General features: G+C 42.3%; 2 protein-coding genes across 2 annotated transcripts; both read right to left on the bottom strand.

Moving 5' to 3' along the window:
• Positions 1-1,272: 1,272 nt before the first annotated feature.
• MELLADRAFT_85837 (uncharacterized protein) lies at positions 1,273-4,699 on the bottom strand (the record flags this gene model as incomplete). The annotated part of the gene is made up of 10 exons (XM_007409239.1): positions 1,273-1,323; positions 1,481-1,837; positions 1,914-2,059; positions 2,146-2,585; positions 2,677-3,115; positions 3,161-3,266; positions 3,343-3,498; positions 3,577-3,825; positions 3,902-4,003; positions 4,076-4,699. 10 exons carry the CDS (start codon positions 4,697-4,699, stop codon positions 1,273-1,275), a joined length of 2,670 nt encoding a protein of 889 aa, XP_007409301.1.
• Positions 4,700-22,760: 18,061 nt separating this feature from the next.
• On the bottom strand, positions 22,761-23,588 carry MELLADRAFT_85836 (uncharacterized protein; the record flags this gene model as incomplete). Its single annotated transcript, XM_007409238.1, has 2 exons — positions 22,761-22,873; positions 22,946-23,588. The coding sequence occupies 2 exons, from the start codon at positions 23,586-23,588 to the stop codon at positions 22,761-22,763; spliced, it is 756 nt and encodes a 251-aa protein (XP_007409300.1).
• Between the last annotated feature and the right edge of the window lie 3,685 nt (positions 23,589-27,273).

Raw genomic sequence — 27,273 nt, 5'->3', positions numbered from 1 at the left:
ATACATTGTAATACCGGCTAATCTGTAACCGGCCCTTTGCCCTTACCGCCATCTTGTAGTTCTCTTATAAGGAACACCTAGAGTCCTTCTCTTTGTATTCCTCATCCATCTAATTATCATTTCCTTTCTCAATCCTTATTAGGATAGTTTATCATCTTATTACAAGATAGCAATTCAGATCTTAATATCTTTCCTTCTCGATACTTCCCTTATATTCCATATAAGCTTGTCATCGACCCATCCATTAAGATCCAAGCTCGTTCTCTTAAACCATACCTAGATTTAAGCCACATTCCCCATCCGGAATAGACATAACGTAAGCACATAATATTGTGCCCGTTACAGTAGCACACCGTTTGTACATCTAGCCGCATGTTTTCAATTTGTCACCTGTGTTTTGCACAGGTATTCACGGATACCCCAGTTTGAATTCACAAATTGGGCTGTTCGTGGATTAACGCAGTTCTCGCGTAGAGCACTCGATCAAGCTCACTCTCGCTTAGTACCACGCGAAAATGTCCCCACACGGAGATGAGCAAAATCCTGAGAAACACCAATTGCTGAAAAGCGACATGAGTAAAGTTTGAGCAAAAGAGTGCTAAGGACATTGAACAAATCAGTGTATTCAAACAATGGAATTAACCGTCTTGACTTGGCCCGGGTTCGCGAGCGCCCTTGAGACTTTGGACTAATGCTCAGGAGCTGAATTAGATTGGAGATTAATTGCACAGACTATCTATGCCAGTGGTATACATGAATATGAACTCACAGGTCATGGAAAGGTTGAGACTGTCTAGTTCCATGGGCTGCTAGACTTGTGCAGGAATAGGAAGAGGAAACCTCCCTTGTGCCTTGTGTGGGTACCAAATATCCATTCAGCAACAGGCCAGGCTCTCTCTAGAGCTTTTCAGAGTGAATTGGCAATTCCTTGAACTCTTTCGCCACATTATGGTCTTCAGAATTGTGTTTTGTACTAGAGTGGTTCAGAAAATATTGTGTCCAAAAGTAAGTGATCAAGTGACAAAGAGAATTAAGAAGAGCAAACATTTTTGGTTTCAACTGCAAAGCATTCCAGCAATATATATATGTCTTGCCTGAATTATCATGAGCTCTGAATCTCAAAGATCGTCTCCTTGGCTTTGTAAGCTAGAAGCAAACTTGCAACTCGGTACATAGTTCAACCATCTCAGCACATTTTATCATCTAATCTCATCATGAGTTTTATACTAGGATTTTAAGTGTCTGATCATAAGTTGATACTGTCAGAACTCCTCAAATATAAATATATATCTGATAACACAAAGCCACCAAACCACAATAGAACTCAAAGCAAAATCATTACAAATCATGAAGATATTGTACATAGAGAAGAAATCTTATCATGCTCATACAAAGGTGTCCAATAAAGATCATCATGTACATTCAAATAAAATACAACACATACAAAAACTAATCTCAAATGTCAAATTTATTTACTTACAGAAGAATGTTCAGGTTTATATTTTAAAAATGAAGCTTTAACATCTTCAACTCCAATGTCTAAACCATGAGTTTCAATACCATAACATTTCAAAATCACTCCATTCCATTCTTCAATCCATTTCCTTAATTCAGCTTCACATGCACTCCAAACTGTATTCATCACAGCTGATGGATTGGCTAAATCATTAAAATGTTTTTCTACTCTTTTGGCCAGTGCTTCAATGGATTTCTTCAAATCTTTTTTATCAAAGGATGAAATTGCTCGTTTTAAGGCCGATTTCGTGTATTGACTATGCATTGAAATCTCACTAGGAGACGTAGTTCTTAATAATTGTTGAATGCCTTCGAAGAAGTCCTGTGAAATGAGACGAATTGATTTGTTTAGTATCTTCTAATCTGTCGCCCTTCGCATCTTACATCGGACAACTCACAATCAATCGAGCCAAAGGCCGTCGAAGTACCAAACGGATGTACAAATTCAAATTTTGATCGTACTGTTCCTTGGCTTTTTCCAACCAGAGCCCTAATGCCGACACATTAACTTTAGAGGCCGTCGTGACAAAGTGGTGCATGTTTTCTAAAGATTTGCGTGATACGTTGATCGATCGATGTCAGCGATCACACAATTCTCGGAACTGAGAGTCTGAAAATGAAGAAACTCACCGATGATCAATGTATGATAGTTCAATCTATCTTTGTCTCTGTCTTCTTGATTGCCACCTCCACCTCCCGTAGCTGGTGCTTGATCCTTGTCATTTTTCGCCATCATCTGCAATGCTTCGAACATAGATTGTACGATCTGACCATAGACTTTGTCCACCAACTTACGGGTCGGATTTCCTTGATCATCTACCACTTCCATTTGACGTTCCACTCGAATCACAAAATCCGGAAATGTAGCAATGAACCCAACCACCCCTTTTCGCTTCTTCACCGTCAGTTTGGTAGTTTCAATTGCCTTCAATTGCTCTTTGACGTATTTTTCAAAGAGACTCAACGATTTTCGTTGTTGAACTTCGAGAGTCTTCAACCAATATTCGTTTCTGGTTTGTTGAGCAGCTTTGATCGTCGTGTCGAGCGCGGCCAAGACACTCACCATCTGCCTGTTATACACCACAACCAAATCCCGAGGGAAATGCGTAAGCGATCAGCGCCGACCCTTTCATAGTAAGGCAGAAGAATGAGGACACTCACAATGGATCTCTAGCGACAAAAGAATCGATCCAATCCTTAATCACACCAGGCAAAAATCCAAAAATCAAATCCATGACACTTAAGATATCCTTAAATTTATTCCCTTTCAGAGCATTACCAGCCAATGCAGCTTTCCTAAAATAACCTTCCAGGTCAGCATAATCTGCAAATGTGATCATGTTATCTAATTCATCATCAGCCGATTGAATATTCAAAAGATCTCGAACAAAGTTCTGTTCGCGTTCCAAGTTCTTCAAGACTGATACAGATATGATCTCTAAACCTGTCCCAGCTGTCATCTCTCCTTGGCCGGTTCCACCTGAACCTTTCTTATCTTTTCGATCAAATCTTGCTAATGGTTTGCGTGTTGCTGAGATCTTGGCATTGGTCGGTGACTGGATGACTGATGCAGCAAAAGCTGAAGAAATCACAACGTCGACTCAGTGTACATCATCATTCTTGATCAATTAGTATAGAGACTTACTAGCTTCAAGTTCCTCTTCAGTCGGCTTACGAATCTGCGTCCGACAAACCTCAAATAATGCACTGATCTCTTTCTTATGCATGTCACTAAAGGTGGCAAAGTAAGCCTGGATATATACGCAAGCAGGTTAGGATGGATGAGGCTTCACTCCAGGTCATTTATTTTGCAAAGAGGTACTCAACTGCACACAATTGCTGATATCTGGCTTCATCTAGTTCTTTCATAAATAAAGTCAATCCACAATACGTGCCCAGGTACTTCTCTAAAGGCTCGTGCGACGGTAAGCTTAAGCTTGCTATAATTGTTTCGTTGATCGGGTCTTTCAAAAACTTCTCAGACTATCATGATCCCAAAAAGTACGATCGTTTGTCAACGACAAAAGATTGATACCAACAACTTGGATGAATCCTACGAACCTCGTACTTGAACATTACGGCCAGAAACTCGTATACCCGTTTACAGAACTGCTTCGCATCTCGCTTGTATTCATCGACTGGATCGTCAGCAGCAGCTACTGCTGCTGCTGCATTACCCATATTGTGGACCGAGAGGATAGCCTTGTAGAGGATGGTGATTGATTTCTCCAAGTTATGTACTCCTTCTGGCTTATCAAGTGGCTCTCGGACTAATGAATCCAGTACATCAGGTGGAATGTGGACGGTTTGCTACACAATCAAAGTGTTGGTGACGGGTTTTAGCATAATAGACAACGATCAATTGAAAATTTGTCAAGCTGCGTACCATGAGTTCTTTGATTTCCTCCAGCAACAATCTTTGGTTTGATATCTGGACCTGTAGACCTCTGTTCTGTCCCTCGATGTGCGTGACCTCATCGCTCACAAGCTGAGTAGAACATATATAAGTATTCAATTTTCTCAAAAGATGATTGAAGGTGAAATATCTCAAGATACTCACATTGAGTTGAGTTCGATACAAGCTTAGCATAGCTTCCATCTTATCTAACTGAGCTAGACCGTCATCGAGACTTTTTCCGATCAAATCTACCCGGTCATCATTTTCAATTATCGCATGAATTTCAGCTAAGTCCAATGCTTTGAGTTCGTTCAATAGCCTTTCTTCAATCAGATCAACTCCCTCGACCGCCGTTCCAATCATCCTCCACTCAAATCCTTCCAACATTTCTTCAACATTGGCTAGTATATCGTGTTGTGCTTCCACCGTTCCTTTGGGTGGTTCAGCTTCTTCGTCTTCCTCATTTACCGCAGGTCTTATACTAAAATCTATTTCTACATTTGTTGGATTTGACGATTTTCCTCGCCGTGTTAATACCTCTTCTTTATGACGAGGTGGACCGGCACCTGCCAAACTTATTGGTCTCGCGGGATTTTTTGCTGATTGAGATGAGGTGGGTAGTGGTTGCTGTTGTAGAGAGGAACTAGTAGAAGGACGTTCTTCGTTTGTCAAACGAAGTGGAGAACTGATCAATCGGCTAATGGAGGGGGTCGCTGCCTCCTTCAGATTATTGGTAGGAGATTTGGTTTTGTTGAACTTCAGGGGACTAGGTGAGACTGGTGTCATTTGCTTGAGACCACGTCGATTGCCAATACTATCACCATCAGTATCAGGCGTACGAGAACGCTGAGAGCCGGTTTCAAACCGGGGTAAGAGAGAAGATGATGCACGAGAAGGACTCGTTTGAGGTTCGACGCTGGTGGCTCGCAATGCGACAGCTTCGGAGCGAGTCGGAGTGAGTGGGGTGGGCGTACCAAAAGGCTTGATCGAGCTAGCAATTGAATTCGTCTCTGAGATTTGAGCTGACAGGACGGTGTGGTGATCAATTTATGGGATCAATTAAAAAATTCACAATTACCAGTTTACCAGTTTATTAGCAGGATTCAGCAGGAAAGAAAATTTGAAATGGAGGTTTTTGATCAATTGAAGCTCTTGTAGGCTTATGTATTGGTCATTAGGTCAACATTACATCATTTTATTTCACATTATATATTAAGATCATTATAGTTTACTTACAAATTTATTACAAAAAGAAAGAAAGAAAAACATAAGAAAAATTCGAAATTATAGGTATAAAGGTTGGAAAATGGTTTTTAGGTTAGTAAAAATAAAGTTATGGGTATTATGAGGTTAGAATATGAAAGAACAACATTATATGATACTATGACAATTTTAATCTTCAAGGTTGATAAGTAGCAACAGAAGTTATTAGGAAAAAAGCACTTTTTCGAAGTTGGTAAACAAGAGGTACACGTGTAGTTTGGTTGTGTAATAGTGGTAGTGATGGAATTTAAGGTTGCCAAGAGGATTTTCCGGGATTTTTAAGGCTATAGATGATGATGTCATATTACATGAGCAAGAAAAAGATAGTAGTAGCTGTGAAAAGTGAAGAAAATGGGTGAAATTCGTGGAAAATGGAGGTTTTCAGCTAATTACATATGTCAAATGACGTCAGAATAGGTTGGTAGATGGCTCATTCAACGCAGAAGAGTGGATTACATAATGTACAAACTTTAAATCATTAGTAACGGAGGTGTGTGTAAAAAGTTATAAGGCAAATAAAGAATTGGTGTGAATCTCAAATTTACAGTCACAAGTCATATGTAACACTAAAAACCTTAACTTCACAACTCAATATCTTACTCATCACTCATCAGAAGTAGGTCATGTAGGTGTCAGAAATGATCAGTAACACGTGGGCTACAAGATGCACTTTAGTAATCAAAAATTGGAGCACATCTGAAAAAATTCGTAATCTCAAAAATTGGTTTTCAGCTAGTTTACAAGGAAAAAATCACCTGTATTCATCATAAGAAGTGCTGTACATCATATTATTGCGTCATTGATCACTTTTAGCTGTGAAAATTACATCATTTATTAGTAACAAAACCATTACATTGCGTCATCATAGGGTTTTTAGGGAATTTTGGGCGGATTTGATTGGTTTTGAGGCTGTTGACCATTGTAAAAGTTCTAGTACATTGTTATATATACTTTGAGAGGGTTTTGGGACTGTTGTTCCCCTTTTTTTCTTTATCATTTACGCCATTATTATTTTGTTTATCATCATAAACTTATTTTAATAGTACCTGTTCACTTAAATACGCCCTTTATTACAGTTATAAAGAGAAATTTACTTTAGTTTTATAGTCATAAAGACTTATTGGGAATAATATCAATCAGATATTGCTTATTTTTTTTCAGTTATCAATTGGGAATAACACTATAGCAGTGTTGATAGTAATACAAAGTGTGCTTTTGAAGTTAAAATTACGTGTGAAGTTATATTTCTCTGGTGCCTTATCAGTACTCAATACAACAGAGCTCTTTCTGATTGTGTTGTTTTAGAAGAGCAGTCCTTAGACAACTTCTACTAGTCATTTTATTAGTAGATTATCCTCTTCCAGCTCTGTATAACCCTTGTTGGGTTATAAGTTCTACATATTGGTGACTCTGCCCGGGCTTGACAAATTAAAATCAACTTATAATTAAATCAATTTCTCTTTTAATCATTATCAACAAGCAAATTATATTATATTACATCAAGTTTAAAATAGACAGCAGACTATTGACAAAGAAAACATTCATCAAACTGGTTGAGGAAGCCTGGGGAGCAGCGAGTGTGAAGACGTGGTCAGGCCATTCCTTTCGCGTGGGAGGAGCTTTGTTATGGGCAAATCTTGGGATTAGTGTGAGGAAACTCAAGAAAGCGGGGAGGTGGAAATCTGATTCGCACAAGAGATACGTAAAGCCTTTCAATGAGAGCGAATTGTTGGCGACGAAGATGTTTTTAGCGGCAATCAGAATTTAATATACCACAATCTTGTTTAACACCTCTTACAATCCCCCTCCCCTCCTCTCATTGTCTACGTAAAGACAGACGTCCCCTCTCTGCCTTCTGCGAGTATGTCTGCAATGTACCGTAAGTAGGGGTTGCCCTCTAGGCCAAGGACGGTATGTTACTCCACGAACCGGTCTTGGTGAATGGGACATCGGGCAGCCCATCCCAAACCCAATGGAGGGCGGGTGGGCTGAGCTGATTCCTTTGGCATGAAGTCCCCATCCATCTCTATTGCATTTGGGTTAAATTAGCCCGTCTATTAACTATATTTGTATTTCTCTTTCTTCAAACACAGATCCTGCTAACACATCCTACAGTTAAGCTAGGTACATGCTAGGGTGGGGGGGGCTTCTTCGGTGGGGAGGCCTCGACCAGGGGGGCCGTCTCAGGGTCAGCCTGGACGGTTAGTCCCCGGGGTCAGCCTACCCAGAAGCCCGACAGACCTGTGAACACCAGAGAGTCCGGTCCTAGCCTACCCAACCTTGGGAGTGCTGGAGAGCTCCCAAGCTCGCTCGGACCCCAACCTCTCCTGTGCCCCAAGGCCTGCATTCCCCTCTATCTTAGGCTTGTCAAGTCTCACACTTGGCCATTTGCATGCCCAACCTTGCCCTTGGCAGTCTTTCTCGTAGCAAGGGAGGTCTCTCAAGCTTGCTACCTCAACACTTGTACAGGGATCTGCAATAGAGTCACCTGCGTTCAGCCACATGGTTCATACCGCAAATAAGGTTTGCCATGCATTGCTGTTCCCTCTCCTCCCTCACTTTAACTCCATTCTCAAAAGCCACCGCTTCGCGTCTTTGTTCTCTTCCGCCCTAAATTTCCTCAAATATCTTCTGTATGCACACAATTTCCACCTTCCCTTCTCAACAATATTTTCCAACGGGACCCCTTGATTCCAGAGCAAGGAAGCTCCACCCACTCTAAATGAGTGACCAGTTATCCCCTTTAAGCGATCCGCCTCCCACGCTTTCCTTAAATAGCCCATCAAGCAGCCTTTGCTAACCGCCGTCGCTACTTCATGTTTATCGTAGTACCTGAAGAGGTAAGTCTCTTCATCGGCGCCTCTCTCTAAGTGCTTCCTTAATAACCTCTCTACCGCTCCTACCATATCTAGTAGTGATTTACATCGTCTCAAGTGTAAGTACTGAATTTCCCCCGGTTTAGCCGTCTTTGCCCCTCTTAAACTAATTGTTAACTCTTGCTTATCCTTTGATATCATCAAGTCCTTCAACCTAATTGTTTTCTCAAGGTTCAGAGGTATCAATCCTCCCAGCCGAGCCATTCCCCAGAAAGACACCAATGCCACTGTTACACATAACTCCATCGCTTCATCTCCCCTCTTCATCCCTTTCAACATACTTGCTAGGTGCTTAATCTCGACTGCCTTCTTTTGTTATTTCGGCGATGACTTTGCGTCAATTAAGCTCGTGGCTTCCAGTAATAAGTTGATTATCTTTTGGTTCATGTCTGGGAAGGGTTTGTGATGGAATAGATGCCATGCTCGAAGCCCTGCCAAGTAAGATTTGATTGTTGACGGTTTAATCTCCTGGTTTGTTCTCTCCTTGCCTTCCAGTTTTGGTGAAGCCCACTGAATGAAGCCTTAGACGTCTGTTGCACTCAGCGGTAGGATCTGATGTTGCTCTAGTCTGCAACTCTTAGCGTAAGTCATTATCTTGGTGATCGCCGAGTTGTATTGGACCAACGTCTCCTTTGACCAACTTCCACCCACAACCATCATTCTCTGTACCCTGTTCTCATGTAACGTTTCCACCCCGTTCTCGTCTTTGATAAAATTCCTGATCTTTTTAAATTTGTCTTCTCCTCCACTTCCCGCTTCTCTCTCCCAACTTCTCCCTACTCTCACTGCAGGTAAGTTTGTAGGTCAATGGGCATTTCCACTAATACCTTGTTGTGCCATTGGAAGCCTGTTGTGAATCCATGCGAAAGTCTGTCGGCCTTATTATTGTTGGTTCCAACGCGCTCTTGCTTGATTGCTTACAGAGCACCAAATAAGGAACAGTTTGGTGCTGATGTCCACGAACTGTGAACTGGTGAGGTGACATGTAAAACCACATGTCACACGACTGGTGCGAAGTCAGAGAGAAGGAAATAAACTAAGTTTTAACTTCTCCTGATCTAACTTCGCATCGTCTGCAGAGCTATAAGCAACAGCTCTACTCACAGTTCTAGTCGTCTTAAGTTTCGTGATATATCTCACAATATCTCACTTTTCAAATATCTAATTCAATTTAATTCAATTCAAGTAGAAGAAAATCAAGAGAAGTCAAAGAAGCTCGAAATAAAACAAAATCAACAAGAAAAAGTGTTGGTTACATCAAGCGCAATGTCTTTTCAAATGCAATTAGATCAAACTGAAGGAAACTTAAACAACCGAGTTTTAACTAGAGCGGAGGCAGCAGCGAAAGGAATTCAACCCGGTCAACGACTTGCTACTCCAAAGAGAATTCAAAGCAGACTACAAGGAGGACGATCAGCTTCAAACAGGACCGCATCCATCAGAAGCTTGGGGATTCAAAAACGAAAGGAACGTCCGAAAGGCCTAAGGAAAACTAGACAGGCATTGAAAAACAGAAAACGTCAGGTCGAGTTGGATGGAGAGGAAGAAGCAGAAAGAAGAGAAGAAAATGAAGGAGTAGACGAATGGGGAGGAATAGGAGAGATAGAGGAGGATGAAGACGGAGAAGAAGAGGAAGGAAACGAAAATGAAGACCAGCCTGGTAAGCTTGTTTCACAACAATAAAATTATCTCAATTCATCTATAATTTCCAAGTCAAAAAATTTCTTTTTCTACTTTGATTCAATCCACCATCCTTTCCAAAAGTCGATACATCCCGCCCACATCTTTCTATACTCTCTAAAAGTGATTCAAATGCTTAATGCATAGGCTCGTTTCGTTGGGTAAAACGAGTAACAACAACAAGAGGTTAATATATAAAATAAGCCTGAAAAGTTGAAGACGAAAGTCATCTCGCACAGTGCTTACCTTGACATATAAGGAAGAAAGCCTGCAGAAAAGAGAGCGAAGAATTACACATTGTTTTTGCTTTAATATGGGAAGAATAGAATGCGGAAAGAGAAAGACGGACAACTTACATCAAGAAAGCCTGGCCTGGCTAAAAATAGGAGCCCAGCCTGACCCGGCTTACAGTAGGAGTCCAAGCCTGGCCCGGCTCAGAATAGGTGCCCAGCCTGGTCCGGCTTACAGTAGGAACCTTGGCGCAGTAAGCCGTAAAACAGCCAGACCCGGCAGAAAACAGGAGTTCAAAGAAGCCTCAGATATTGGCAACGGCAAAGCAGATAGATCATGTTTTTATCATGTTATCAGATACATCGTGGCGCGGAAAAGACCAATCGAGAGGAGGCGACGGACGTAAACTAATTTCCTCGGATGTTTTTCTCTTGGGGAATTAACAGAGGATCCTCGTCGGAACGCGATTGGAGCGTTGATCCAAGATGCTTATGCCAGAGGCGATGATGCGGAGGCAGAGGCACTGAAGAAAATCTTGAATAGAAACAACCCAAGTCAACACCGTTTAAATCAATACGTAATGGACGAGGAAGACAGTACCAACATTTCCGACACAACGTCCGTAGCCTTCGTTAGAGAAGTTAGGCCGATCCAAAATAACCCTCAAAATCCTCCTCAACAACCTCTTCAGGAATTGGTCGAAAACACAAACGACACAAACATACAGCAACAAGCCAACGCCGTAATCCTTCACCAGAACACCCAGGAGGTGGAGAAGAGGGTAGAAACAGAGAAGCTGACGTGGTTTGAGGGAGCAACGTCGAAAGAGGAATCAGACAAGGTGAATGTGATCATGTCGTCTAAGAAAGGTACTCTCGAACTGAAAAATGGCGATGTAATACATAATGGGAGGATTTTGAGAGGAGGAAACGCTCAAATGAAGGAGTCGTTAGCACCGTTATCACCAGGTCTGACAATCATTTTAAAAGGCCTCACATCTTACATACAACTCACAGTTTTCAACGAAGAGTGGTTGATTGCCGATCAAAAAGCATGGTCAAGTAGAACCACGAAGTCAGACAAAAAGGAATCGGGGGAAGCAAGGATCTATGGAGGCGAAGCGCCAGTAGAAGAGTTAACGATTGACTATGAGGTCTGGGGTGATTGTATCGAGCTGTTCTGTACTCACCTGGTCGCATGCGGATGGAAACCAGTCGCCGAAAGGTTTGAAGGCCACATTGCAGTTGTTAAAAAGATCAGAAAGGATTTTGGCTGGATGGTGGCCTTGCGCTATTGCAAATTGGTTAGGCAAGGGGTAATGAGAGAGACGGTAGACAGATCTGTGAGGAGTTACTCCGAACTCCAAGAGGTCTTGTTAGCAGAAGCGAAAACGACAGCGGAGAGTTACAACGAACGACATTTCAAAACAAACCCTTATGCTCCAGGAAGGTCAAAAGCAGACATTTGTCCGTTGACAAATCAACCAAAGACTTCGACTACAGCAAGTCATTCAAACTCTTACTCCACTCCGAACACTAAGGACAACAACAGACACTCAGGAACAAGTAACTATAGAGGAAATGGAAAGAGAGGAAGAGGTACTTACAGAGGAAGGTACGATGACAGTAAAAAGAGAGATTACTGGAAACGGGATGACCGCTATGGGAATGAGAGATATCCCCGAGACAGAAGTCGCAGCCCTGATAGGCGAGACAAAGATGGAAAACCTATGAGGGGAAAAAGAGCGTAAGCCTGTTAGACAGCTTCATAAACATGGACCATATGCCGAAATAAAAGTCGAAAGACACGTTCTTACAAGTCTTTCCTTGAAAACAACACTAACATGCCATGTACCCGTTTGTTCCCATTGACCACTGAAAGAGTGAGACCTTTGTCCCAGAGTGAAGATGAGGATGAACGTAAGTCGCCTAACGAGAGAGAAAGACCCTGGCCAAAAGGCCCGTCGTGTGAGATGAACTTACGGGTCTGGAAACAAGAACTTAGGAAATATGGTATTGAAGTCAAGTATAGTCATATTTTGAAAGGTTTTACGGACGGTTTCGATCAAGGGATTCGAGATGCAGAAGTAGAAAACATGAAATATTTTTGCCCGGATAATCATGCATCAGCTGTAAAAGCGAGAGTGAAAATCGAAGAAAACTTCAAAGCAGAAGTGGCAAAAGGGAGAATGTTCGGTCCTTGGTCAAAAGAAGAGGTGTTTCGGAAGATGGGTTTCTTTCGAACAAACCCACTAGGAGCAGTGGTGAATGGAGACGGTTCCTTTCGACCAATAAGTGATCTATCATACCCGAGAAACAACCCAGAAGTAGATTCAGTAAACATAGGGGTAGATAAAGATGATTTCAAAACATCGTGGGATGATTTTAGAAAGGTATCTTATTTTTTCACGACTTACAAAGGCAGGTTGGTGCTAGGGGTGTTCGACTGGGCAAAGGCATACCGGCAGATCCCAGTAGCGATGCATCAGTGGCGTTATTTGATGATTTTGGACTTTGAAGGCCGTGTATATATAGACACTAGGGTGCAGTTTGGAGGAGTAGGGGGATGCGGAACGTTCGGAGAGGCAGCGGAAGCCTGGAAAGAAATTATAATGAAGAAATTTAAATTGCTGGAAGGTTTTAGGTGGGTAGATGATACGCTGTTCGTAAAACCTGCTGATGGATCAAATTCGACAACAATGCGTGAAATAGTGATTGAAAGCACTAAGATGGGGGTAGAAACCAACGAAAAGAAACGGAGGGAGTTTGAGGAAGAACAGAAGTACCTTGGCTTTGTATGGAACGGAAGCAACAAAACAGTCAGGCTACCATCGGAAAAAATCGAACTTCGAATCCAACAAATAGAAGAATACTTACAGCACAAAAAGCAATCCTTTAAGCAAACAGAAATCTTAGTGGGCCGATTAAATCATATAACCTTTGTATTTCCACAGATGAAGGTTTATACGTCAGCAACATATAGGATGATGAAGAATTGGGCGAATAAGCACGCGTTGAGAGAAATATCAGAAGAAGTAAAAGAGGACTTACAGATATGGTTAGAAATGTTGAGAAAGGCAGATCCACTTCGAGTCATTCCAAAACCCGTGGTAAGAAACGTAGGTTGGGTTGGTGATGCATCAACATCTTTCGGAATCGGTGTAATTGTAGGGAAGAAGTGGACACAATTTAAATTAAGGAATGACTGGACGAAAAGTGAAGCAAATGGAGAAAAGTGTGGGATTGCCTGGGCGGAGACCGTGGCGATAAGATTAGGGCTTCTAATGATTGAGCAGCTAGAAGCAGTAGAAGGACGTAATTACCTCGTTCTAACTGACAACACAGTGACAGAGAATGCAGTGTCCAATGGGAAGTCAAAAGATGCTCTAGTGAACGCTGAATGGAAGAAGATTCAACATAGATTAGTTCAGAAACAATACTCGATCACAGCAAAAAGAGTTAAATCAGCAGATAATGCAGCGGATGCTCTTTCCAGAGGGAAACGCTCCAAGAAAAAGGAAGAAGATAAGATGTGTATAAACTTACCAAAAGATCTAAAGGAGTTTTTGAAGCAAATGTGAAATGCATAGAGTAACATACCCATGACTGTCAGTTCCCTTAACAATGGAAACAGTTTGCAAATTCCTTGTTTGAGAAAATGAGAAACAAAAAAGTTTGCCTCCAGAGAGAGTCGAAGTGAGTCCCGCCAAGAGTAAGTGAGAGGTTTGGGTTTCCGGTCCAAACGAAGTGAGAACAATCAAGTTCGATTCAACCTATAAAATAGGCGATCAAATATCAGTATGCCACGCCTAGTAAGGTCAAGACCACCGCGGAAACCCTCCAAACCGTACGAAGCACCAGGTCATTTTGGCAGAGTAGCAAAGAAGGCAACAATTCCAGGCGCCCACTTAGCGGTCGGAAGTTGGGCGAAAACGACTCTAGCCGGTTACTCGTCCGGTCTGTCAAAATATATAACCTTTGTAGAATCGCAAGGAAAAGCATTCAATGAAAAAAGACCGATCAGAAATAGAGACATATACGGTTTCATAACGTGGGCAGGAAGGACAAAAGTTGATTTACCTAATCCTCCAAAGAAACCTATAACGGCGAAAACAATAGACAAGTATTTAGACGGAATTAACGCGTGGCACATAGTGAAGCACCTCAAAAAGATAGTAGTCGATCCGGAAATAGTAAAAATGCTATTGCGAGCGACAAAAAGAGAGGAAGAAGGGGACGTTTTGGAGTCAACAAAGAAACCAGTCAAAGTAGAACAGTTGTATCAGTTGTTGTCAAAATCACACGGAAAATCGGAAGTGCAGACCTTAACGTCAGATGTCGGTCTAGTAGCCTTTTGGGGGATGATGAGGTTAGGAGAGATTTTTAGGAAAACGAAAAGTGAAGGCGCCATACTAAATAGACACGTCGAATTCGGATCACCAAAGAAAGGGGACTGGGCAAGAATTCATCTACGAAAAGGAAAAACCGCCGCTCCAAACAAAATTCAAGTGATTCACTTTCAAAGGCAACCTTCAGTCCTAGACCCGGTAAAAGCACTAAAGAGAATAATGAAGGCAAACCCAAATAAAGATGGAGACGAATTACTTTTTCAAACAGCAAAAGGAAACTTAACGAAGAGAGTTTTCATCAATGCGGTAGAAAAGGTGTGGGGAAAGTCTTTGTTAGGGAAATGGTCAGGCCACTCGTTCAGAGTGGGTGGTGCATCGTTACGTGCGAACCTTGGAACTTCAGAGAGAAAACGATCAAAAAGGTCGGGAGGTGGAAGTCAGACTCGTTTCAACGTTACGTAAAGGAGTTCTCACAGGAAGAAATACAAGCCACAAAAGAATTTTTAGATACAATTAGATTGTCAGAGTGAAACCTTAAAGGAACAAACTTCAAGCAAGGAGTTAAGATGGGACATAAACTATAAATAGTACATGGAAAGAGAAGTTAAATCGAGAAACGAAGCATGGCCTAAATGGCTGTCCCAGACATACCGTAGAAGGGGTTTGTCCGCCAGGCCAAGAACGGCATGCCTGCTCCATACCAATCTTGGAGTAGGGCAAACAAACAAACCCTTCTACGCCGAAGAGAGGAAGCCGCCCCGTTCTGAAGCAAGCCAACTAGAACCCTTTTGGTTCGAGAAAACCAAAAGAGTACTTTCAAATAAGAAAGTATGTAGTTCCAAATAAACCAAGAACTTGGTTTTTGGAAACCAAGAATTTGGTTTTAGTAAACCAAGTTTGAGGCTTGCTGCGCGCGCTTTCGGACTTAGCCCTTACCTCACCACGAGGCAAGGTAGGGGCAAGGATGGTGATCAATGATCACTACTTGGTAATAAATACATATTACCTCATTAGAAACTATGAGAGTGGATACAGAGCACCAAATAAGGAACGGTTTGGTGCTGATGTCCACGAACTGTGAACTGGTGAGGTGACATGTAAAACCACATGTCACACGACTGGTGCGAAGTCAGAGAGAAGGAAATAAACTAAGTTTTAACTTCTCCTGATCTAACTTTGCATCGTCTGCAGAGCTATAAGCAACAGCTCTACTCACAGTTCTAGTCGTCTTAAGTTTTGTGATATATCTCACAATATCTCACTTTTCAAATACCATCCCACCCACCCGACAGTGTTTAGGAAAAACAAAATACCATCCTTACGATCAGGGCTCGTAAGCAAGCTAACTAGAACCCTTTTGGTTTGAGAAAACCAAAAGAGTACTTTCAAATAAGAAAGTATGTAGTTCCAAATAAACCAAGAACTTGGTTTTTGGAAACCAAGAATTTGGTTTTAGTAAACCAAGTTTGAGGCTTGCTGCGCGCGCTTTCCCACTTAGCCCTTACCTCACCACGAGGCAAGGTAGGGGCAAGGATGGTGATCAATGATCACTACTTGGTAATAAATACATATTACCTCATTAGAAACTATGAGAGTGGAAACTGGTGTGTGGTGAGTAATTTCTGTATCTGTTTCCACTCATTATTCACTGATCTATCCTTTGATCTAGAGTTTTGCAACTCCGCTTTGGTGGTTGTGTTATTGGTCCAAACTTTGAAACACCGGCCTTTTGTCTCAGATATTTTCGCTAGCATCAAGATTCCCATTTGAACCGCCACTGTTTCAATCCAGGCAATGTTCCGCTTCACACCTCTCTCATCGAATTCTCCCCAACCTTCTAGAACTTGAAGCAGCCCCAGTAATTACCTATATTCACTCCCATTCCATACGACGTTGAGGCATCCCCTACCCACTCAATATTGACTGCTTCTGATGTGGGTATAATCCTCATATGCTCGAAAGACATGAGGACATCTGACCACTCTTCCAGGTCATCTCTCACTGCTTGCAAGATGGCCCTTTCCGCGCTCGGATTCTGCCATGGCTCTTTCCATGTGTATAGTTCTTTCATGTAGCACTTCATATCCGGAAGAATGTAAGTAATATGTCCGATTCTCCCTACAAACTTATCTACCTTGTCTTTCCTCCATTTCGCCCCCCCTAGGAGTTCTTTAATGGAGTCAATCCGTTCTTGAAGCTTCTCTTCTGGGAGCCTTACTGTCTTATGGCAACACCACCTTTGCTACGCTCCACTCCGCTATAATCCCTATTTCCACGAGTGTAGTGAAATGGCGCTATGAGAAAAACACTAAACGCTTCGCTATGTAATTGAGGTGCTACAAGTTTTCAAAGCGGAGCGCGTTAGAAAACCGCTCCGCACCGTTATGGTCTTTTTTCACGGGAGGAAGCGCTTAAAAGCGTGATCAGGTAGTGAAATTGAGCTTTGAAGCGATTTGATTACACATGTGTTATAATAGGCATGTATAGGCTTGTGGAGTGGGGATTTGTAAAGAAAAAACAAAGTAAAAAAAAGATTTTTTCAGAGTTTTATTTAGTTTTGAACCAAGAGACCGCACACAATTTTTGAAGCAAAAGTGAGGAAAACATATTTTTGGATTTTTTTTGAACTATCCATTTCAAATTATAACATCTAGTTATTATACAAAAGAGTTAATTGTATCTTTCCCTTGCCTAGCTTAAGCATAGGTGAGGGAAAGTATTATAGCGGGAGTTGAGTTCCGCTGTCAAGGATAGTTCTCATCACTCTTGAACTCTCCTCTAGGCGGGACTCGGTTATTGGAGGAGGCTCTCAAAGGCGTCTCTTGTGGAGACTTCTGCGATGGCTTAAACTCTCCGTTTCGGAGTGGTACGGTAAGCGTCTTGGGTGTTTTGTAGGGGAAGGACGACTCCCCTTTCTCTGGTCTGGGGTCAGGCCTGAGCCTGGCGGGCTTTCCCTATACCTGACACTAGACGCGTCTGTGCCTTTGGGCTGCCAGTAGGTGTGTCGTGATAATGTATTTCATGCAAGGTACCTGAGATGATAGGACTTATGTATTGGTGTAGCAAAATCAAACAAAAAACAAAACATTGAAAATCGACCCATGAGAAAATGGAAGATATTATGAAAAGGTCTGGTTGTTACTGAGTTATGAGAGAGCCGGAGAAGTCGACAGGTCGACGGGACCTAAGATTTACTACCGCGTTGGAGAGTGTTGTCCTTGATCCACTCGGCCGGTGGATGGTCTAATAGGGGATTATGAACCCATGTCGTCGTGGACAGGTCATGCGAAGTCTTTAAGCAAGGTATAACATCCTCTGAGATTTCCAGCGCCCGTTTGGCCGATTCCCATTCGCGGTCGTTCCAATTCCTTTGGTAGAGAGTGTGACAGGATGATGTCCAACGCCCCAGAGCTTTTATCTTCTCCGTGCGTACCCCTGCTCTCGTCAGAAGTGTTGCTCCCCTGATCCTGAAAGAGTGGCCAGTCATCTTGGACTTCTGTCCCCAGGCTTTTATCATGACGTCTAACATTTTCTTCCGAGTGATGCCCAATAAGCCATTAGGTTTGTGTGTTAAAAACAGCCTCTGATCTTTCTCCCATAGGAAGGACTCTGTCAGTTGTTGGAGGGCCGCTACGGGGCATAGGACTCCACGTGTCTTGCAAAGAACTAGTTGCTGAGTTTCACCCGGTTTGGCGGTCTTTGCCTCTCGTAACGCTATCACAGCGATCTTCGTCCCTTTCGACTTGTGGAAAGATATGTCGCATCGAAGGATTGCCGTTAGATTGTACTTGTTGTATGCTTCCTCCTTACAAACAATCTCTCCTAGGCGTGCTAGCCCCCAATAGGCCGTGAGGGCAAGTGCGGTCAACCCAACAGGGTCGGCTTCGTGCTCTGCGATGCTCCCCACCAAGATTACTAGGGCTTTTGGTGTCACCGGTTCTTGCTCAAGTTTTGTGAAGGGAATTTTTGCTTCTAGTCTTTCCGATGCTTGTATTATTGATTTCAGGCGAGTGAGTTGGATGTTGGGAAAATAGTACCCATGAAAGGCATGCCACGTCCGTAAGGCGGTAAGGTACTTCCTGATCGTGGTCACTCTGACTGGTTTGTTTGTGGCCTTCCTATCTTTGTTCTCCCCCGCCCACACTATAAAGTTCTCCACTACCTCTACCGTCGCCGGAAAGGTCACCAGCTTCTTCTCATTTGTAAACCGTTTGAACTTCTTGACTCCGGAAGCATACAACTCAAGGGTTGATCTGTTCCATGCTGCTCTCAGCATATGACATTGTGCCGTGTTCAGTCGAAGAGGGACGCTGTCATCAATTCGTAAGAAGGTGGAGATATCTTTCATGGTTCTGTGTAGTCGTGTCGCGATCAATACTGGTATGTGGGTTCTGGGTATCGGTCGTGCCTGTTAAAAACCGCAGTGATATTGCTTTGTTTGTCACTGTTACTCGACTCAGTCTCGTGCTGTTTTCCTTATTACTTACTAGATGGATATCTTATTCGGCCAACAAACGTTGTAGAGAGTGTATACTCGACCAAAATGGAGTCTCGCAACAGTTTTGGGTGGAGAGTTGACAGAGGTGTGGTGGGACGTTAACTGGTTGAAGAGAAGAAAGTTAAATTGGTTGACGAGAGGACAGGTGAAAATTTGTTATACGGTCAAAACGAAAAAGTAAAGAGGGTTGATGAGAGGCCAAAGTAAAGTGGGTTGATGAGAGGCTGGGTGAAATGTATTTTACTCTACGGTCAACACGAATCTGGGTGTGAGAAGTTGCAATATCAAGATCGTCTACATCAGAACAGTCACATCTAGCACCTACTTCTTCTTTGTTCTTGGTGAGAAACTTCTATCACCTTGAGCTGTGAATCAAGCGTCGCAATGGGAGTACCCATGACCCATCGGGGTAGTTCCCACTCCTGTCTGACAATTGGCTCAATTAGTCTCTATGCAATCATTTTGGTTTCTGCTACTACCCGTTGTGAAAACTTACTATGTCTTTTTCTTCTACCTGATCGAGCGTCACGTCTTCCAACCACATCTTTAAGTCATCTGGGACTTGAATGTGCACCTGCCTGAACCACTCCTTTGACGAGGGTATGCCGCGAGATAACTTGTCTGCCGCGTTATCCACTGAAGTCACTCTTCTTTGCTCCAACTGAACGTCGTATTGGAATAGGAGTTCGGAAATTTTCTTCCACTCTTCGTTCACCCAATAGTCCCTTGATCTTTCTTTCCGCAGCACACCTTCGGTAGTCGTATTGTCAGTCAGCACTAGCAATCGCTCTTCTTTTACATCTTTCAATTTCTTTACCATGATTAGTCCTAGGCGGACTGCTACGGTTTCCAACCATGCAATTCCCCTCCTTGGCCTATTGGGAGGGTTTTCCCATCCTGTCTTCAGTTTGAACTGACCCCAGTTCTTCCCTATTATCACGCCTATACCGAACGTCGTCGAGGCGTTGCCTACCCAGCCAATATTGTTGATTGGTCTAGTTTTCAGAAGGTGTCTACGAGGAATCTCCTTTAACGCATCTCTCCATACATTCATGTCCTCTCGAACTGCTATCGGCATTTTCCTGTTGGCTGCTACGTTCATCCACTCTGCCAGCCATTGATAGTTGTTTGACAAGTAGCATCTCATGTGTGGAGCAATGTAAGCTACGTGATTGAGTCGGCCATTCATCTTTTGAAACTCCTTATGTGTATAATCTACTTTCTTCAAGAAGGATTCCAATTGTTCTGTTCTTTGCTCTAATTTTTCCTTTCGGTAGTTCCACGGTCTTGTTTTTCGTATTCCACAGAAAACCTATGTATTTTTGTTGTTCACTGAAATGCGAGAATTTCGTTTCATTTGTTTTCACTCCTAAGCTAGAGCTATATTTGACTATCTCGTCCATGTGCACTGTTGAATCTGATTGTTTTATGAGCAGATTATCATCTACCCACCTAATGCTTCTTCGAGTTTAAATTCTTCTTTAATTAAATCCTTCCATGTGTCTGCTGGACCTCCGAAGCTTCCACATCCTGCTACTCCTCCAAAGGAAATAAATAAATCTATGTACATCCTCTCTTCAAAATCCATAATTAATAGGTATGGCCATTGATCCGGCCTCGTCGGAATTTGTCTATATGCTTTAAGCCAGTCAAACAATGCTATTAGTAGTTCGTGTTCTGAATTTGCAATGAAAGGATATACTCTTGAAAAGTTATCCCATGTTGTCTTGAATTCATCCTTGTTCACATAGGAGTTTACGCTAGGTATCATTGGATCGTCTTTTGGGAATGACAGATCGTTTATTGGCCTAAATGATCCATCACCGTTTATTACGGCTCCCATTGGGCTTGACCTAAAGAATTTAAAGTGCTTTGCTACCTCTTCTTTCGTGAAAGGACCTATCATCCGATTCCTACCTGCTAATACTTCCTCTTCTATGCTTTTTTTGATCTTGTCTCTCACTAGTTGAGCTGATTTGTGGTTTGGTGGACAATAATATTTCATTCCTCCTATTGCGTGGTGTGGAATTCCTTGGTCGAAACCATTTCGGAATCCGTCTAGTACGAAATCATAAAATGGTAGTAAGCTATATTTCTTTAGCTCTTCTTCCCATTTCTCTATCACCATGCTACATTTTGCTTTAGTTGGCCAAGTTAGTTTCTCTCCTGCTCGTTCTTTTGACTTTCCAGTCTCTTTTCCTTTTATTTCAATTCTTTCATTATCTGTGTAATTCCTATTACGAAGCAGATTTGACATAAGAATTCATTTCAAGTTTTTCATGGGTACAAGATAATTAAAGGAGTGTCTCAAAATTTCTAAAGCTTAAAGCGTTACAATGGAATTATGAAAATAATTTGAATAAGGAGTGACTTTGAAATAAAATTTTATGTAGTGAAATAATTTGGCATAGCTTAACGAGCGTGGTGGTAATTGAACTCTGGAACATGCTCTTGATTTAACACTCACGTCTCATTCTGCACCTGTCTTCCCGCACCTCTGCCTACTCCTCCTCTAGTACCTCTCCAGGTACCCCTTTCTCCTCTTCCTTGGTAATTGTTGTAATTGTTTGGCTGTGTTGGGTTATTTGTAGCGACGTTTGGGACCGAGGTAAGGCTGACGTTCACCGGTGCTTGGTTTGAGTTTGGTTGTCCTTGACTAGGGAAGCCCATGTGGATTGTCGGTAGTTGATTCTGATGAAACGGGACGTTGTGGTTAAAGTTTGGTCCTCTGTTGTACTGGTTGAATCCGGGTTTTGCACCGTATGAGAAATTTCTGTTTGGGCGTGGGCCTCTTTTTTTCCTATGAAAGTCATTGTTGAAATCTCTAGAGCCCGATGCTGTCGGTTGGTTCTCGGTTGCCGAATTGTGGTTTCTACCATGCGTATCTTTTTAGGTTTCTTTCTTCTTCTAACCTTAAGAATTCTTCTTTACTCACAATGATAAACCAGTCTCGGGGTGTCTCCATTCTAGTTTACCTCCCTTCGCGTAAGGGTTTGTTTCACCTCCATTCGCCTCTCCAAAGTTTAATGACTTGTCTTTGGCTTTGTCTTTGTATTTCTTCATGAATGTACTGATATCTTTTATCGGCTCTTTGTCTAACCTACCACAAAGATGTGTCGTCTGCACAGTATGTCATAACGCAGGGCTGTCATCCAACACTCTGTCGCTCTCCTGTTTTACCGTCTTACTGTTAGTCTTTTTCTTTCCTATTGATTGTAGTCAGATTTACTTACTTGACTTGCTTCACGTTTTTGATGTGAAAGTTGAGTCTTTCTGCTACTTCTTTCTGCTTATGTTGGATCAAGTAACGCTTGAACAGGCTGATGTTTTCTGTCCACTCTCCGTAAGTCATTTTGAACTCGGATGGTGCCTCCAAACCTTTGTTCTTAGAAGTTTTCAACGATGACGAATGATGTTGTCTTTTGTATTCTTCCTTGTCTGCTAGCGCAAAACTTTGATCGAACACTGTCAAGGGGATGGATGACTCTAACTTCTTCATTTGTTTCCTCCAAAACGGCTGTAGTTGGATCAAGTCTGACTTTGGAATTACGCCTATGTTCACTTGTATTCCATTCTTCTTGCTACGTTTCTTTTTCTCAGTCTCCTTCTTCGCTCTTCTTTTTGATTTTTTAGTCGCATTCGACGGTTTAATGTTCGCTATCTTGCCTAACCGTTTGATTTCATTCTTCGCGTCTTCTAGTTTCTTCTTTAACTTTGATGTTTGTTTCCGTTTCTTATCTGTTTTCAAAGAGGAAGAGAATCATTTTTCTCAAGTTAATGGACCGCTCTTTCATCTTATTTTGACTATGCAATGCATTTTCTGCCACTTCTGCTACTTTGGGCTAGGTCAGGTCATTTTTCACCAACGCCATAAAGGCAGATATCTTTCTATGTATCTCTTCCCTCTTATTCAGAGGGGCGCTCTACCCTTCTTGGGAGCTTTCGGGAGAATTAATCGTCACCGAGTAATATAGATGGATAAGGGAATCGTTCTTCGCCGGACGAGATCAAAAAGTGGAATGTGGAGTGGTTTTTAGGAAGGGAGTGTAGTAGAGATAATGGTTCTTTTTATTTCTAAGGGAGGATGTGTGGAGTATAGATTACGAAAGGTCTTTGATGGTTTTAAACTTTCTTACCTTTCTTTACTTCTCTTTCTGAGTCTTCTGACCCGCTCTCTGATGACAAATCCTCTTCGCTTTCTTCGCTGTCGGAATCGGAGCTGGAGCTTGAGCTGTTTGGTTCTTCCTCTCCGTTTGAAGATCCTAAGGAAGGGGAAGATCCTTGGTGATCGTCTAATTCTTCAACTTCTAAATCGTCTGAGGTTCCTCTTGAGTCGTAATTGTCATCCACAAAGTCACCTGCTAAGTCGTCTATATCGGAAGAGGATCGTTCTGCTCTTTCTTTGCCTTTTGGGACTCTAATTGTCGCGTTGAAGAGTGGGTTCGTCTCTGCTGGGAAAGGAATGGGAACGTTTCCGATGAAATTAGAGTAATTATGGCTTTGTGGGGGATCCGGTCTACGCTTCTCTTTCAATGGATCTGGTTGACGTTTCTCGTTGAGTTCTGACTGGCCTCCTAATTCATTTGCGTCGTCGTCTGTCTTGGAGTGTTCGTTATCCTCCTCTTGGTGTTCGTTAGTTGAAATGAGGTTTGGTTCGGAGTTTGACGGTCCCGCCACGTTCTCTCCTAAGGTACCTGTACCTCCTTCGGGGCTAACTTCCAGACCTTGGACTCGACGGCTCGCCCTAATCGCCTTTGACGTGATTGAACTCTTAGTCATCCTTGTTGGCTTGTAATGGGGGATGTCAACTCGGATAAATGTATGTTGATAGGATGGTCAGTAATTAGGTGATTGAATTAGATGAGGATTACTTCAGGGAAAATCAGTTTATATGATAAGTTATAATAAAACGATAAGTTATAATAAAATTTGTTATATGATAAGTTATAAATTTAATAAAACAAAAAAATTTGTTTGTTAGTAAAGGATTATAGACAAGTTAGTTGTACTTGTCGATAATAATAATTGTAACTAATGGATAGAGTAAGGTAAAAGGGAAAATGAGAGATAAATGAGATGGAGTGTAAAGGAAAATGGGAAGACGAGAAAGAGATATCACCTGGCCATTACCCTCGAAACCTGTTTCTCTATTTCGGTTAATCTTCCCATTCGGATTACCATGGGATCCTTTTTGTGTTTTTTATTTCATTTACACTTCCCTTTTGGTGTACATGTCTCTATGAAGTTACTCTATCCATGGACAAATCTAGCTCAGCGTGCCTTGAGCAAGAGGCTAAGAGACCGTGCACACAAATTTATCAAGAAGAGAAATGTTAAAAGGAAAAAGTTTACTTTATTTTAAAAACCTAAGCAATCGCACGATTTTGATTTATTGCAGTTGTAGAAGGACGCGCACAATCACTTTCTAGCCTTGGTGCTAGAAGACTCATAAGCTTGAAGATAAGCTGCGGCTTCAGCAAAAATACCTGATAGAGAGATTTTGGACTTCAACCATTCGCGTACACCTACAAGCCTCGAAATAGCCTTTGCTGTTAGAGAAGCCCGTCCAGGGACTGCAATATCAGCAGCCGACAAGAAGGTCCTCTCACAAGGACAGGAGGTACCGGATAATCCGAGATAATCTCGAGCAAGAGATGCAAGGACGGGGAAATCCTTCTCGTGCTCCTATATGCAGTAATAAAACAAATCAGTAAAATTATATATAAGAGATTGAGCGAGGAAAGATGAACATACATTCCACCAATCTAACTCCGACTGACCGGCAAGCATAAGATGAGCCCCCTTGATATAGTCAGCATGCTCTTCCTGGTGTTTATCAGCAGGTGACTGAGCCGTGACTTGAGTTGTAAAAACATCGAATTGAGTACAGTTTGGAGTGGGTGAGGTGGAAATGGAAGGAGATTGGGTCACTTCATCGGAAGTAGAGATGGGGTCTTCAGGCCAATCTTCAAGAGCTTTTTCGAAGGTTTGTCGAAATATGTTTTTGGCTCGAACAGCCTCTTCAGGGTAATTCAGGTCAAAAAAGCGAATCCGGAAGCGAGGATTGAGAATTGTAGAGATCACGATTGCATCACACGCAACTGCTTCAGATTGATAACCTTCCATTTTGTTGCGCATCAACTCCAGCATAGCCTTCAAATCTAAGTCTTCGCAGGCATTAACAAGGTGATCAAGTTCCAAAACTACCCGTGAGTATTCAGCGAGCAAAATGCAACCGGTGGCCAAGTTGCCTTCCATGCGTTTAGTAGCATACAAAAAGACCTGTAGAGATGGTGTCAGTGAGAATTTCAAAGATATCAAAAGTTCACAAAGAGACCAACCTGAAGTATTTTTACCAGGGTCTCGATTGAGTCCCATTCGTCAGCACTGATCTGCAAACCTTGGTAATACCAAGTTTTTCGGTCACTTAGTAAAATAGCATCGACAACCTATGGATCAAGATAATATAAGAGGAGGAGACATGAGCCAATGAGGATTGAGAGAATGAGAAGAAAAAGGTAAAGATATGTACTCACATCACGCGCATCACTCAACCTTTGGAGGTAGTCAGCGTCGATATTCCATCGCATTCCCCACCCAGATATAGGTGAGCGACCTCGGTAATTCATTTGCTTAGCCTTTGCTATAAACTCTTGACGTCTTGCTGAACTCCTGGTACACAGGCCATTAAACTTCTTCGCCTATAGGTTTTAACATTTGATTAGCCATTGAAAGAGAGGTAGGAGTTGTGAATGTGAGATACTGACTTTACAAACAGCCCAAGCTACTTCACAAACTGAGTCAGCTTCAACATCATCAGAATCCGAATCTGACAAGTTATCATCAATTGGCTCTTGATTGTGATCAGGATCATCTTGCTGCTCATCTTCAGATGAATCAAAGTGGAGATCTTCATCGCTTTCATTCAAAGTCATGATTGGCGTTGGTAAGGTAATTCCAGGAGAGGTCGTAGGCTTGACGTGACCAGCGCGCAGACCCAAAGACTTGAGTCCAGCCTTGACTACCAGGCCGACCTTGTGGGTGTAACACTTGATTTGATTAGCATACGCATCCCACTCGACCAACTGTTCAGCTTTCAGGAACATGCTTGACAACTCGTTGGCCATGGTGGCATTTGAGCTAGCCGAATCCGTCGTCTGAGCCAACATGTGATAGAGCGAATACAAAGGTTAGCTGATTCAAACATGAAGGAAGAGGGAAGTGAGATGAGGAAGAGCAGAAATTAGTTAGGGAAAACAACTTATCTTTTTATGCAAACCATGTGTGATCAAGAAGCGTCCGACTGGTTGTGCAAGGAGTCGGCCAGTGTGGTGCCAGGTTACTAACTTAAGAGTAAGATGAAGGGTCTGGAACTTCCAGTTGTCGTCGATATAAGTAGCAGAAACACCTATAAAGGCTTTACGACAGCCCTTAGTGGTCCACACATCGTAGATCAGGCAAAATTTGCCCCTATTAGACTATCAAAAAGAAGGACAATCAATCAAGGTACAGTTCAACAAGGAAATCATTATGATCAAAAGGACTTACTTGAAGCTTGCTGATAACTGTTTGAGAGAGGTCTTGATATATAGCCTGGGTTTCTCTGCAGCCCAAGTTGTACCTCGTAAGTTGGCACCTTGATTGGATAGCTTAAAGGCAGCTCTGAGGGGGGGATCGTGGAATCGAGAGAAAGGAAGTGCGTGTCTTAAGATCCATACCACTAACACAGTGTTGAGGAGATCAACACTGGAAGTTGATTGAGAAAGAAAGGAATCAAGGGTCGCTTTGGGGTTGGTGGAAGATACTTGAACCATATCGTCTTGCTGTTGTTGATAACTTCTGGGCAATTCGTGACCGTCTTTGATGGCAAGGTGGCGCTTGGGGCAAGCTGGTCAATCCATGGCACCATCTTGATGCGAGTATAGGTTATAATATGATTGCTTGCCACGAACAAAGAATGCCAGGCAGTAGCAACACTTGTACCTACGAGGATTGGGACCAGACTAAGTAATGCAGATTGTCAGCAACAAGGAAAACAAAGAAAACAAAAAGAAAAAGATCTGACGTACCTCCCCTTTCACGTGAATAGGGTCTTCATAAAACTCCAACAGTTTCGATACCCGTCCAAGCCGAGCCCGACGGACTCCAGGAGTCTCGACGACTTCAACATCTGAATCTTGATTCACATCTAGACCAACGGGCACATTGTAGTCCTGAAAAGGTAGAGCTGATCAGCCATTGCAAAAGAAATTGAGATAGAGATGTGACCAAACGCTTGAACTTACCTCAATGACTGTATTTTTTGGTTTCTTGACTCGGTGCTGGTCGGGATGATGACGAGTTTGAAACGTTACAAGAGTGCGGATCCCTTTCTCTTTCCCTTGCCAATGTGACGTCACCTTGCGCAGGGGGGGTCTGCCTTTTTTTTTTTTTCTTTTTTCTTTTTTTTTTTTCTTTTTTTTCT

This window comes from Melampsora larici-populina (genome assembly GCF_000204055.1).
Source record: "Melampsora larici-populina 98AG31 unplaced genomic scaffold MELLAscaffold_15, whole genome shotgun sequence".
NCBI lineage: Eukaryota > Fungi > Basidiomycota > Pucciniomycetes > Pucciniales > Melampsoraceae > Melampsora > Melampsora laricis-populina.
This window is presented reverse-complemented; position numbering and strand designations above follow the sequence as displayed.